Raw genomic sequence first — 14,996 nt, 5'->3', positions numbered from 1 at the left:
GGAAGGGTTATTAAACGTGAGTTACATCACTTCTCCGACGCAAGCACTACTGGCTATGGACAGTGTTAATATCTAAGGCTTAGCAATGAAGAAGGAGACATCCACTGTGCTTTAGTCATGGCCAAATCTCGCGTCGCCCCAACAAAGGTCACCACGATCCCAAGATTAGAGTTGACGGCTGCAGTCATCTCTGTGAAAACCAGCAATGTTTTGAAGGAAGAACTTGGATATGCGGACATTGAAGAGCATTTTTGGACCGATTCCAAGGTTGTACTAGGGTACATCAATAATGAGGCTCGACGTTTTCATACATTCGTAGCCAACCGTATCCAGAAGATACATCTCTACACGAATCAAAGGCAATGGAGATACGTCCCTACTGACCAGAATCCTGCGGATCGTGCTTCTAGAGGTTGTTTTGTCCATGAGCTAATATCATCGGACTGGTTTACCGGCCCTGCATTTCTATGGGAAAAGGGAGTTGACCTCTCAGAAGAGGTGGCTCCGGAACTGTCAGTCGGAGATCCAGAAGTTAAGGAAACACGGACTCTAAACACGGAAACTGTAGAACAAGATTCTCTTACTTATCGGCTGGCAAAGTTCTCATCCTGGACTCGCGCCATCTGTGCAGTGGCTCGCATTCTTCGAAGGATCAACAAGGATAAGTCAATCGGCCTCTCTACAGTGCAGGAAAGAGATGGCGCCACGTACAATATTTGGCCGAGCAGTTCTGGAGCCGTTGGCAGAAAGAGTACTTAGCCAACATTGCCTTTAGACAACGCTGGCACACCCCAAAGAGAAACCTGCAGATCGGGGATATAGTCATAATGAAGGATGAAGACTTGCCCAGAAATGAATGGAGGTTGGGAAGAGTCGTAGAGACTACAATGGACAGAGATGGACTGGTTAGGAGAGTGAAGCTCTGTCTAGGTGACAGGAAACTTGGCAAAAATGGTGAACGTCTTACTAAGCGGTCAGTGCTCGAACGGCCAGTTCAAAAACTAGTCTTATTGTTGGAAGGTGACTAGTCCATTCCTTGCATACTATGCTTCTGTTGTTTGGTCATTATTTGTATTATGAAATCATTGTGTTCTTTCTTCCTATGTTTATGGAGTTATGTTTTTGAACACTAATGATTTGGTGGGAGTGTAAATGACCCAGATTATTTGTTTATTTGATAGTTTTCAAATAGTTAAATCCCTGAACGAATTATACCTTATAATATAGATTAAACTCTTATTTTGAAATTCGGAACGGGCAACTTCCGGGAAGGAAGATCGTACCGCAACTGCTTGCCGCAGAAAGGATTAATGAGAAGGTTATCGTTTTCCATCCATCTTAAAATTAGCATCTAGCTGGAAGGCGAACAGGTATGTTTGTGTGTTGTACTTGTTGTTTACATTTCGGACAATTTGTAAATGTATTACTTGATTGTTAATAAGTTTATGAGCGATCTAGCAGGCTGATGCTAGCACCTCCTGTGCCTTTTCTGTGAATTGATTAGCATAACAGAAACGTGGTTATATCAAGTGAATGTTTATTTGTTTTATGTTATGATTACAGCTCTTACGATGTGTCTATGGCAATTTGTGAATAAATGGGTTGGAATACCCCACCATGGTCCATCCGTAATGATCATTGAGTGCATCGTCTGAATAAAGTCCGGCTGGAATGCTACAGGTAGAAGTGATTTGCACACTAGCTTGAATACCCACTCCTAATTTTCCTCAAAACCAACGACCTCTTGCACACCCACCACCAACACCATTTATTATGCGTGCAAACAAGTTATTATCTGTGCAAATGATATGGTATCCCTATCCTGGGATATCAACAGCAGCTATGAAGACTATATAGATGTGCTCATTGCTGATGCAGGCCTTAACATGTGAAGACTGCTGTTGTACCTACATGCATTTAAACCAAAGACACACACACCAACTAAAACTGAGTGCAAATATTAGGGTACAAATCCACACAAGGAAACACAATGTCAAACAAAGGAAGTCTGGAAAGCAAGGATACTTATTTTACTCCGTACTTTGATGTGTTCTTTTCAGCCTCTCTTACATTTTCAACACACATATTTGTTAATCTTGATGTTTGTTTCATTTCATCATATCGCTGTGACCTCACAGATACAGAGCTTTGTGCTACCACTGTGCCAGGGTGTAAACACCAGTCACCAGCAAATTCTCCATTGAGTGGTTTGCAATTCTGGAGAAGTGGCCTTGTCACAGCATCAGACGAGCAAACCAAGCAAAATAATTTTTAGGAGTGATCTATGAATGGCTTCGTGTGTGAAACGTGTTTATATTAGGAAAATTTTAATGGCTTTATATTCCAGGATTTGGCTGTTTTTTGTTTGTTTTTTTAAAATTACCTGTAATATTCTTTTTATAAACTTTACTCTTGGTCTGATTTTAGGAATCACAGCAATCTAAGCTAAACTGGCACTGGAAACTAAACACAAGGCAACACAGGCTTAAAACGTGACAAGAGAACCACAGCACAAAGAGAGGGTACAACACCACACAGAGCAAACACAGGGCTTAAATACACACTGGTAAATAATCAGGGAACTGGAGACAGGATGGAAACACACCTGGGAGAAATTAGAACTAATGAGAGAAGGGGAAGCAAAACTAGACCCACTGCACGTAGGGCTGGGACTATCAAAATAAAACTGGAAACAAAAGACAATTCACAAAGACACGGACTTGACACTGAGAGACAGACTGAAGGAATATGACACATGGAACACAAGGAAGACACTGACTTAAACTAGAAGGCAGAACAACAAATAACATCAAGAGAACAAAACCATGAGTAACTAATAATCAGGAAGTAGAACTTAAACAGAAAACACTGGGTAACAATCAGGACCTGAAACCTGAAACCTGAAACCTGACTGAAACTCTTCAAATAAGCCATTCCTCTGCAGATGATCTGTTAGCTGTTTGACAACTACTCTTTCAAGGATTTTTGATATGAAAGGAAGGTTGGAGATTGGCCTATAATTAGCTAAGACTGCTGGGTCTAGAGATGGCTTTTTGAGTAAAGGTTTAACTACAGCCAGCTTGAAGGCCTGTGGTACATAGCCGATTATTAGAGATAGGTTGATCATATTTAAGATTGAAGCATTAATTAATGGCAGGACTTCTTTGAGCAGTTTTGTAGGAATGGGGTCTAAAAGACACGGAGGATTGGAGGAAGTAATTATAGAAGTTAACTCAGAAAGATCAATTGGAGAAAAAGAGTCTAACTTAACATCAACGGTACTAAAAGTAGCTGTAGATAATGTTACATCTGTGGGATGATTATTGGTAATTTTTTTCTCTAATGATAAGAATTTTATTTGTGAAGAAGTTCATGAAGTCATTACTAGTTAACGATGGTTGGCTCAAAAGAGCTCTGACTGTTTGTCAGCCTGGCTACAGTGCTGAAGAGAAACCTGGGGTTGTTCTTATTGTCTTCAATCAGTGACAAATAGTAAGATGTTCTGGCTTTGCGGGGGGCTTTCTTATAAATCAGCAAAATATTTCTCCAATTATGATGATCCTCTAAATTTGTGACACGCCATTTCCTCTCCAGCTTACGAGTCATCTGCTTTAGGGTACGTGTTTGAGAATTATACCACAGAGTCAGGTACTTCTGATCTGAGACCTTAGTTTTCACAGGAGCTACAGTATCCAGAGTCATATGTAGTGAGGAGGTAAAATTATTATTAACAAGATAATTGACCTCTGTTGGGGTAGCGTTCAGATAGCTGCTCTGCTCTGTGTTGGTACAGGTCATTGAAGATGATAACAGTGGGTGGATTACATTCTTAAACCTAGTTACAGCGCTTTCAGAAAGACATCTGTGATAAAGTCTACTCTCCACTGCTGTGTAATCAATTATTGTAAATGTAAATGTTATCAGGAAATGATCAGACAGGAGAGGGTTTTCAGGAAACACTGTTAAATGTTCAGTTTCTATGCCATATGTTAAAAACAAGATCTAGAGTGTGATTAAAGTGGTGGGTGGGTTCTTTTACATTTTGAGAGAAGCCAATTGAGTCTAATAACAGATTAAATGCCATGTTGAGGCTGTCATTTTTAGCATCTACATGGATGTTAAAATCACCCACAATAATTATTTTATCTGAGCTGAGCACTAAATCAGATAAAAAGTCTGAGAAATCAGACAGAAACTCTGTGTAAGGCCCAGGTGGACAATAGATGATAACAAATAAGACTGGTTTCTAAAATTTTTCAGCTGGGGTGGACAATGCTAAGCATCAGGCTTTCAAATGAATTAAAAGTCTGTCTTGGTCTTTCATTAATTAATAGGCTGGTGTGAAAAATTGCTGCCACACCGCCCCCTCGGCCTGTGCTTCGAGGTTTCTGGTAGTTAGAATGACTCGGGGGTGTTGATTCATTTAAACTAACATAATCATCCTGCTAAAACCAGGTTTCTGTAAGGCAGAGTAAATCGATTTGTTGATCAATTATTAAGTCATGTACTAACAGAGACTTGGAGGAGAGAGACCTAATATTTAATAATCCACATTTCACTGTTTTACTCTTTGGTTCAGATGTGGATACTGTATTGTTCTTTCTTTGTAATTGTTTATGTTTAAGTTGTTTGTTGCTGGTTTTTAGTTTGTTTTTTGTCTTTTTGGAAGCTGACACAGTCTCTATGGAGATGGGTTTTTGGGGGGGGGGGGGGGTAGCAGGAGGAGAGAAGCTGCAGAGAGGCGTGTAAGACTGCAACTCTGCTTCCTGGTCCCAACTCTGGATAGTCATATTATGGGGGGTTTAATTAATTTGTCCATATTTCTAGAAATGAGAGCTGCCGTCTCTCCTTATAAGACCAGGTTTCCTCCAGAAGGTTTGCCAATTATCTATGAAGCCCACATCGTTTCTGGGACACCACTCAGACAGCCAGCAATTTAAGGAGAACATGCGGCTAAACATGTCACTCCTGGTCTGATTGGGGAGGGGACCAGAGAAAACTACAGAGTCCCACATTGTTTTGGCAAAGTTACACACCGATTCAATATTGATTTTAGTGACCTCCGATTGGCGTAACCGGGTGTCATTACTGCCGACGTGAATTATGATTTTACTGAATTTACGTTTACCCTTAGCCAGCAGTTTTAAATTTCCTTCAATGTCGCCTGCTCTGGTCCCTGGAAGACAATTGACTATGGTTTCCGGTGTCTCTAGCTTCACATGTCTGAGAACAGAATTGCCAATTACCAGAGTTTGACCCCCGACGGGTGTGTCGCCGAGTGGGGAAAAACAGTTAGACATATGTATGAATTTGAGGAGTGGACCCAAAATGCTGACACAAAGGAACGTGAAAGAAAATTTGAATATTAACAGAAAGCAAGCCATTTATTAATCTCTACTTTTAAGATTAGGCTTCAAACTTTCCTTTTTGCTAAAGCATATAGTTAGGGCTGGATCAGGTGACCCTGGATCCTCCCTTAGTTGTGCTGCAATAGACGTAGGCAGCCGGGGGATTCCCATGAAGCACTGAGTTTTTTCCTTTCCAGTCACCTTTCTCACTCACTGTGTGTTAATAGACCTCTCTGCACTGAATCATACTTGTTATTAATCCACAGCATGTCTTTGTCCTGTCTTCCTTTTCTCACCCCAACTGGTCACAGCAGATGCCCGCCGCTCCCTGAGCCTGGTTCTGCTGGAGGTTTCTTCCTGTTAAAAGGGAGTTTTTCCTTCCCACTGTCGCCAAAGCGCTTGCTCATAGGTGGTCCTATGATTGTTGGGTTTTTCTCTGTATCTATTATTGTGCGATCTACTGTACAATATAAAGCGCCTTCAGGCGATTGTTGTTGTGATTTGGCGCTATATAAATAAAATTTAATTAAATTAAAAGATTACAAAACAAAAGGCAGAGGTGAAGCTAAACAATAACCTAACCTGGGGAAAATATTTTTTATTAAAAAAAAACAAACAAACCATGAAACCTGACATGGATACAAAGATACCTGGAACATGGAAACGTGGCACCAAAGACAACAGATGACCTGACACTGAATAAATGAGGACAGGACTTACAGTGGCTTGCAAAAGTATTCGGCCCCCTTTAACTTTCCCACATTTTGGCACATTACAGCCACAAACATGAATCAATTTTATTGGAATTCCACGTGAAAGACCAATACAAAGTGGTGTACACGTGAGAAGTGGAACAAAAATCATACATGATTCCAAACATTTTTTACAAATAAATAACTGAAAAGTGGGGTGTGCGCAATTATTCAGCCCCCTGAGTCAATACTTTGTAGAACCACCTTTTGCTGCAATTGGATTCCATTAAAATTGATTTGTGTCACGGCTGGGAAGGCGAGCCGTGTGGTGTGGAGGAAGGAGGACCCAAGATGCAAGCAGTGGATGAAAATGCTAGTGAAGTTTATTTACAAGGTGTAGTGGCAAACAAGCAGTGGGGCATGACAAATAACTGAAGACACCTAAACTGGGAAGAACTAAAATAACAGACCTGGGTGCATACGACAAAGGGATGCGCGGCAGCCGCCGAGCAGGACACCGAGTAACAGGCAGGAGAACACACAGGGCTTAAATACACACACCAGTAATCAGGGGATGAGAGACAGGAGGGCAACACGGCTGGGAGGAATCAGAGCTGACGGGACAGGGGAAACGTAAACTGAACACACTCACATCAGACAGAGACCTTCACAATAAAACAGGAAACTCAGACACGGGGAACCAAACAAGACACAGAACTAAACAGACAGATTCACAAACAGACGGGGTGACAGCATAGACAGAGACACAGACGCAGACTCAGAGGCAGACCAAATATAACACATAGAACTCAAACAATAATAATAATCATCATCATCATCATCATCATCATCATCATAATAATAATAATAATAATAATAAACTAAAAGCGCTGGGTCACCGACCCAGGACCATGACAATTTGTGTTTGTGGCAGTAATGTGACAAAATGTGGAAAAGAGGGACGAATACTTTTGCAAGCCACTGCAAGTACACAGAGAGATAATGAGGGGATGAGGAACAGCTGGGACAAGGGGAAACAAAACTAGACTCACTGCATATAGGACAAAGACTTTCCCAATAAAACAGACATCACAAGGGTAATCTAATAAACAAATGAACTTAGCAAACCTAAAGAACTTATAAATAAACATCGACATCTAAACAAACTAAAACTTACAACGCTGGGTCAACAGACCCAGGAAAGTGACAGTAAAATCATTTATTATACACATTATACTTATTTTCTTAAATTGCTTATCTATTATCTGTATTTTAACTTGGGGGTCTAGGGGTGCTGCATGTTTATGATAACACACTGACAATATCAGGACAATTTTAGCCTTACTCTATCAGTGAACAGCATGCCCATGCTAACTTAAACTAGACCAGCAAGCTAACCCCATGTGTATTAAGTGTTACTTCAGAATAGGAACCAAACAAATTAACGGAACGAAATTAACCGTAACAGCAGTTTGCAAAACATTGTGACAGTTCTCAAGTGTTCCTACCTCAAATCCAGCACGTGTTCCTGTGTTTTTGTTGTTAAATGGACGAGGAGAGACCGGTGGCTGGTGAGAGGATGCAGCATTTCGTCAGTGGAGCATAGAACGACGTCTCTGATTGGTCAAAAAGTGAGTAAAGATGCATCTGATTGTTCGAAAGCGTCAACCAAAGAGCTGCTGGTCACGGCAAGATACAAACTCGCCGGAGCTCTGCGTGAACGGCACATCCGGGACCTTCAGCACTCAGGAGAGATTTATCTTGAGGTATGTATTTACCTTTGATATCCATGCGTCGACGCAAGCTCCGCGAGGTAAAGTTGTATGTTTAACAAGCTAATTAAGGTTAGTTAAACGGAATTAAAACAATACACAACCGATTTGAACAAATTGAAAGTGGTGAATGATGATAAATGCTAAAAAATTACTTAAGATTTATCTTTAACAATAGATATTAGAAGTTAAATTTAACTGTTTTTAAATTCCCACCGGAGTTAAAGGGACCTGCGGCCTTGCATGTGCTCTGCATCTTCAACTGCAGAGACAGTCAGTCTAAGCTCAGTGTAGCTAACTGCAACACACTTTTTTTTTTTCAACACAAGATATGCTTGGGGGGATTTAAATGATAATATTAATGTTTTCTTATTCAGCACAAATCAATAATGTTATAGTTATTTGCTCACGGTCTGGGTCTCTGGCCCAGCGTTTCTGATGTTATTCTAAGGTTTTTGAGTTTCGTATGTTTAATGGCGGGTTAGTTGAGTTTGGCTTAACGTTATTAATATCGTTTTAAGGAGTTTATGTTAGGGCTGTATATTACCACGTTTGTATTTTCATGCCATGTTTCCTGTTTTATTTTGAAAGAGTCTGTTGCGTTCAGTTCATTAATCTCACTTCCCTGTTGTGTCAATAGAATCATTTGTGCAAGCTACTACCCTGCTGTCCCTCTGTCGTGTCTCAACCTCCAACAGGAAAGTAGAAGTCCTCATATGGTAGGACCAGTGATTGTAGTGTGTGTGTTACACTGTCCTCATATTGTTTTAAGCTGTGAAGGACAGGAGTGTGTTTCAGTTGCCTTCCTCATGTGGTAGGACCAACAACTCTAGTGTGTGTTACACTGTCCTCATATCGTTGGGTAGCAGAACCGTACAGTGTTAAGTTTCTATAGAATCTGGTATAAGGAAGTCAGATCCTTCTGTAATAATATTCACTGATACAAATATGATCTGTAGTTAATTAAATAGTCAGGATTTATACTAGAGAATGTTTCTGACGTTATATTGTTGTCTTTTGTTGCAGACACCAGGTGCCGAGGTCCTGTCTCAACCTCCTTCAGACCAATTGGTGAGTGACACACCCACTTCATTCTTCCAACAGGTGAAGATGGATGTTGCAGACAGGACATATCCTAACTTTTGCAGCCGTTACGATAATAACGCGCTGTTTGCACGATGAGCACAGCTTCCAAGCTCCCCTAAATTGACCGTGCGCTTCGTGTTGTGTGTGCGCGAGTCTGTGCATTTAGTGGCGTCTGTGCAGAAATGACTAGTAAGACAAGGCTGCAAACTATTCTCACAGACTTCAAGTGTGCACTTGCATCCAAAACGATCTCTCTCTCTCCCTCTGGCTCTGTTGAGATGCCACTGGGAGAGTAACGACTGCCCCTCCCCCCCTCTGCTCAGCAAACAGGTGGCTGTTTTTGCACCCCTCCCCCCTCTGCTCTGCAAACACGTGGCTGCTTTTGCACCCCTCCCCCCTCTGCTCAACAAACACGTGGCTGCTTTTGCACCCCTCCCCTCTCTGCTGAGGGCAAAAACAAGGCTCATGTGCAAAGTGAAGCAAAATAACATTGACAGAGGTTTAGAGAAAGGAGAAAAAAACGGAGCAGGCTCCCGTTGTTCACTTCAAGGAGGCGGCTCTACGGGCCGTTTTGTTTGTGACCGACACACACAGTATATATATATATTCTCAATCACATTCACACCACTCTCTTATATCAGTTCCACTACATCAAGACTATTTTATGGTGATCAGCTGTTTTATTGTCATGTATTTTGCATAGTAAGATAACCATGTCCTCCATTCAAAAGCACTGAAAATGTCTATGGTGGTGCTGTACCTAATATTGTGCTCATTTGATCCAAAACCTATTTTTCCTTTATTTTGAAGGCTGAGGCTTAGATCCATTAGGTATTCACGAGAAAGGCATTATCGCATGTCAGGATTACAGTATATCGAAAATATGTGATTATAATGGGAGTCAATGGGGCCCAAACGGATACAAGGGTAAAAGGAGGTAGTACATATGTGAATCTTCTTTACTATACACCACACCATAGAGGGGATCATTGAATTTCAAAAATAATCCTAAAACACACATCCTGGCCAAGTTTCATGCAACTAGTCTTTAAAATGACTGATATATTGAGAATCAAAAATCCAAAGTTACCCAAGCGGGTCCCTTTTTTCGCTGTGTAACCTGTTCTTCCAACAGGTTACACATTATTTTTTTGTATTTGGCATCAAGTATATGTGTCAGTTGGGTCTAGTGCATAAATGAAATGCACTTTAATTGTACTAAAACAATCAGTTTTAGTCGAAGTTAACCAAAACCAACATTAGCATTAGGATAAAGTAATTGTCTATACCATTTGTTAGTCCAAACTTTCCCTTAAAGCATCAGCTTGATCTTTATTCTGACAAAATTTGATATTTTTGTCGTTTTACACATGTTTTTGTCAAAATAAGCTCCCGCTGATCAGTTTACATGATTTAATTTCTGGGGAAATAGATAGCTGTACATCAGTGTTGGGTTTAGAGCTTTTATTGACAACAGCAGGAGAAGTTAGAAGTCAGGAATGTGAACTCTACATGTGTTCAGTCGTCATGTCCTCATATTGTTTTAAGCTGTGAAGGACAGGAGTGTGTTTAAGTAGAAGTCCTCATATGGTAGGACCAGTGATTGTAGTGTGTGTGTTACACTGTCCTCATATTGTTTTAAGCTGTGAAGGACAGGAGTGTGTTTCAGTTGCCTTCCTCATGTGGTAGGACCAACAACTCTAGTGTGTGTTACACTGTCCTCATATCGTTGGGTAGCAGAACCGTACAGTGTTAAGTTTCTATAGAATCTGGTATAAGGAAGTCAGATCCTTCTGTAATAATATTCACTGATACAAATATGATCTGTAGTTAATTAAATAGTCGGGATTTATACTAGAGAATGTTTCTGACGTTATATTGTTGTCTTTTGTTGCAGACACCAAGTGCCGAGGTCCTGTCTCGACCTCCTTCAGACCAATTGGTGAGTGACACACCCACTTCATTCTTCCAACAGGTTACACTTTTTTTTTTTTATTTGGCATCAAGTATATGTGTCAGTTGGGCCTAGTGCATAAATTAAGTGCCCTTTTATTATATTAAAATAATCAGTTTGATTGAAAGTTTCCCATATTCAACATTAGCATTACTTGTTTGTGAACATCTTAGGAGAAAGAAATTGGCATATCATTTGTTAGTCCTAACTTTCCCTTTAAAGCATCAGCTTGATCTTTATTCCTACTAAATTTGATATTTCTGTGTTACATTGTCCTCAGATTGTTTTAAGCTGTGAAGGACATGAATTTGTTTTTTTTTTTTTAGCCTTTCTCAATTGGTAGAACCAACAACTCTAGTTTGTGTTACATTGAAACTGAACAGCAGGGATGTTTGTCATGAAGATAATAACACTCTATCCGATTTCAAACAATCACACTGTGATGAGTATTATTAGTAGATTATGTTCACATGTAAAATATTCATATCAAATGGTAAATATCCTATATTTATATAGCGCTTTACTAGTCCCTAAGGACCCCAAAGCACTTTACACATCCAGTCATCCACCCATTCACACAGACATTCACACACTGGTGATGGCAGCTACATTGTAGCCACAGCCACCCTGGGGCGCACTGACAGAGGCGAGGCTGCCGGACACTGGCGCCACCGGGCCCTCTGACCACCACCAGTAGGCAACAGGTGAAGTGTCTTTCCCAAGGACACAACGACCGAGACTGTCGGAGCTGGGGCTCGAACCGGCAACCTTCTGATTACAACTCTTGAGCCACGATCGCCCCTTAGCCCCTTAATGTAGAATTACACACTGCCCAACGCTGACTTTGCCTACAATGCAGAGAAAAAAGCAAACAGACCTATTGCATGCATTGATTCTCATATTTCACTGTTACTTTTCAAAGGCTCAAGGACCAAGTATTCCGGGGGTTCCAAGCCACACGCTTTACTCAGCTGCCCTGGACAACATGAAGGGCACCTCTGCCTCAATCACCCTGGACAACAAAAACATTAGCAACACTTCACCAAGAAGGGGTAAAGGCACCCAAATACAAAATGTTTTAGGTTAATATACTTGTGATCAAAGAACAAGTTTGTTTTCAGACATGACACTATTCAGAGCTTTTATCATAAATCATTTCATCTTATTTGATTCCCAGCAGAACACAGCACTTCAAATGGTTCATTCCAAGCATCCTTAAAGGAGCAATAAGCAATATCTTTTCACTGCTAGGTGTGCTGTTTTGCACTGCCTGTGAACCAAACCAAAGTCTATGGCTGGAGATCAACACAGAGAGAGGGATTGTGACTTCATGCTGTACTCCAGATGTAATTACACCTCTAGTTCTTCACATAGTCATTTTTAATTCCTTCAACCTAAGTATGATGAATTGTGCTTATTGCTCCTTTAAAGTGCTCCAGTAGAAAGCAAGGTTTAAGAACATTTTGTATTCGCATTATAAACTAGAATATTTTCTATCTTTTCTTGCATTCACATTAAGAAATTTTCTTTTGTTTCCATTTATGACAGCTGGGACGGTGAGAAGCAAGTGGACAAATGATGAAGTGAAGGTTGCTGAGCGGCACGTTTCACTTCATAAAAAGCTGCAAAGTACCAGGTAAAAAGGAATGTGACTGCTGCCTCCAAGCAGAGCCGGCAGCTCTGAAAGGCAGAGACTGGGTTGTCATAAGGTACTACAGCCACAACAGGATCATAGCATTAAAAGAAAGATGCAAGAAAAAAAGAAACAAGCAAGAGAGATACTTTGTTACTTTCACAGTTATGTCAGTATTGCAGTTTTCTGTATTGCATTGTTCTTACTCATAAATCTGTGGTTTATGCCAGGTGCTTTTTGCAATTAAATGATAAAAAAGGCAGATAATGTTCCACGTTTTTATTCACATGAACATTCACTACAAAATGAATTAATGCATTACAATATCAAGACTTAAAAAGTAAACTGACCACATTTGACCCATGTCTTTTTTTTTTTTTAAAGTCTTTACACAGCTCAGATTTACTGTTTTATTAACACATAAATGTCTGATATTTCTGTCAGAAGTTACCCAACTGGTGAGCATTACTATTGTGCATCCATGTCTATTATATTGTAATCTCAAAAGGAGCCAAGCTAAAAATGCAGAACCTACCGTTACCTGGTCCTTATAAGTCATGTATACTTGAAAATTATGTGTTTCCATGGGCTTCACAATTCACCTAAACATGAAATATCTGTGTGTGACCTTATGGTACTCATAAGTCACATAAACCTGACAGTGTCCTCACAAGTAGCATTAAATTCAGGTTTGACCAAAATTTAGCCCTAGCCAAAATCTCAACAGATGGGTGTGTTCCTGGAAGCATGGGTCAAATTTTTTGACATTCCCATGCCTCTAGGACCTTCGGAAAGGCACGTTCCCATTTGTCACATTTTTGTCATACGTACTGATATATCACGAAAACACGTGTGTGTGTGTGTGTGTGTGCGTGTGTGTGTGTGTGTGTGTGTGTTACTGCTGATCAAAGGGTCCTATACGCACAAAGGCACACAACAAACATCCTTGGTCAGGAAGAGAGTAGACCCCCCCTCATCCTAGATAACACCGTGAGGAAGTCCAGCAGTTCATTTATAAACAAAAGCACTTAGACTAGAACAGACGCAACTACGTTAATCCTACCGTAAAACAATAAGACAAGGCACGAACTCTCGTGCCCTCAGTGTGCTCTCTAATACACACAAAGTTTGCAGACTATTAAGTATGATCAAACCTCTACCAATCTAAAACTAATTATAAACTCTAAGCATATATAAGTAAATATTTCTAAGCATAAATGACAATCAAAAATACAAACTCTAACACTTGTACTCTGGGGCCTCTGGATATCTGGGGCCTGGATCTCCTCCATGCCTGCTTCATACCCTGGTGGACGGGGCTATGGCTCCCCACACTCCCTAGCAGATCGTTACATGGAGAAACCTTTGGAATAGAAGCATGCTGATCCACACAGGTATGCACACAGGTGTGCACACGGGTGTTCACAGACGCGGACTACACCTTTCTTGGCTGCTGCCTCAAAGCACATTGTGCGCTGTCTATCTTGCGTGCTGCACAATATCGTTTATTATTTAGTATCTACTGTTATCTACTTCTAGCTAGTTTATTGTGATGGTGCTGTTTTTATTTATTATGTTGCTCTTTGTTGTTTGCTTTCTCTTCTGTTTTTTTTCTCCATACAGGTGACCCAGGTGTTTTGTTTGTTTTTCTTTTTTCTTTTTTTCTTTTTTTTTCTTTCTTCCCCCCTTCTCACCGTCTCTTCTCCCCTTTGGTTTTTATTTCTCTCCCTCTCTTTCTTTCATTCTTTCTCCCTGTCCTATCCCCCAGTCATGTCTGTCCCGTTTGTAGCAACTGAAAATAAAATAAATTCATAATTATAATAAAGGTCAATCAAATGGACCAATATGGCAAGGCCATGATGATCCACTTGGTAAAATAAATCCGCTTGGCATCTTTCTTGGCCTTAAGACAACAATTCTGATGGCTAAAGATCCAAACGGGACACAAAAAAAAGAAAAAAAAAAGAAAAAAAAGAATTTGTTCTCTGTGCATGTTCACGGGTGATGGGCAACGTAGGTATAAGTATGCAGTAAAGGTGATGCTGATATAAGAATGAGCAGAATGTCAAAGATATGCCCATAAAAGTTTGTATTTTAAATGTCCTTTCTTCTTCTTTCAGTCTTCTGACACATCAAATTTGATGGAAAATCACCATTAACCGTAAGTGACATTTTTCAGATGAAAAGTAACAAATGTGAAAGGATTTAATTAATTAATTTCACTCTAGGTCCAGCTCTTGGGATCAATTTCTCGATTTCTTGGGATCAATTTCTCGATTTGATCATCAAGATGATACATACTTTCCTCATCAGTTCAGTAGGAATAAAGATTATTCATAAAATTAGTTCAGAAATACTTTTTTAAAGGAGTTCTGCATTGGTGTATGAATTAAATGCATGTTAATTCTCTTTGTTTTAAGCAAGGTGTTAACAGTTTACTCTTGCTTACACATTTTGTGTATTAAGTATAAAATCCACAAGTGATATTTTACTCTCTAAACATGGACAACA

General features: G+C 40.1%; 1 protein-coding gene and 1 long non-coding RNA gene across 6 annotated transcripts; both read left to right on the top strand.

The window, feature by feature from the left end:
• The first annotated feature begins 26 nt into the window (after positions 1-26).
• Positions 27-1,620, top strand: LOC309705497. Its single transcript, XR_014276563.1, has 2 exons — positions 27-1,370; positions 1,564-1,620. It is a non-coding gene; the product is annotated as an uncharacterized lncRNA (long non-coding RNA).
• Positions 1,621-7,610: 5,990 nt separating this feature from the next.
• LOC309705494 (uncharacterized protein) lies at positions 7,611-12,614 on the top strand. 5 transcript variants are annotated; one of them, XM_082531376.1, is made up of 6 exons: positions 7,611-7,806; positions 8,453-8,510; positions 8,839-8,883; positions 11,775-11,904; positions 12,104-12,198; positions 12,401-12,614. In XM_082531376.1, the coding sequence occupies exons 1-6, from the start codon at positions 7,682-7,684 to the stop codon at positions 12,410-12,412; spliced, it is 465 nt and encodes a 154-aa protein (XP_082387502.1). In that variant the 5' UTR covers positions 7,611-7,681; the 3' UTR covers positions 12,413-12,614. The 5 variants fall into 5 exon arrangements, 4 of the variants coding, with proteins under 4 accessions (XP_082387502.1, XP_082387500.1, XP_082387501.1 ...); XM_082531374.1 differs by having other exon boundaries at positions 8,453-8,531; XM_082531375.1 differs by lacking the exon at positions 12,104-12,198 and having other exon boundaries at positions 8,453-8,531.
• The last annotated feature ends 2,382 nt before the right edge of the window (positions 12,615-14,996 follow it).

This window comes from Aulonocara stuartgranti (assembly GCF_965226115.1).
Source record: "Aulonocara stuartgranti genome assembly, chromosome: 4".
Taxonomy (NCBI): Eukaryota; Metazoa; Chordata; class Actinopteri; order Cichliformes; family Cichlidae; genus Aulonocara; species Aulonocara stuartgranti.
The sequence above is the reverse complement of the archived record's forward strand: the minus strand, read 5'-3'. Positions and strand labels throughout refer to the sequence as shown.

Coding starts and splice junctions, on each gene's coding strand:
- LOC309705494 (XM_082531374.1), top strand. CDS start 7,682: ATGCATCTGATTGTTCGAAAGCGTCAACCAAAGAGCTGCTGGTCACGG. Junction 7,807..8,452: donor CAGGAGAGATTTATCTTGAG/GTATGTATTTAC, acceptor TTGTGTCAATAG/AATCATTTGTGCAAGCTACT. Junction 8,884..11,774: donor AACCTCCTTCAGACCAATTG/GTGAGTGACACA, acceptor TACTTTTCAAAG/GCTCAAGGACCAAGTATTCC.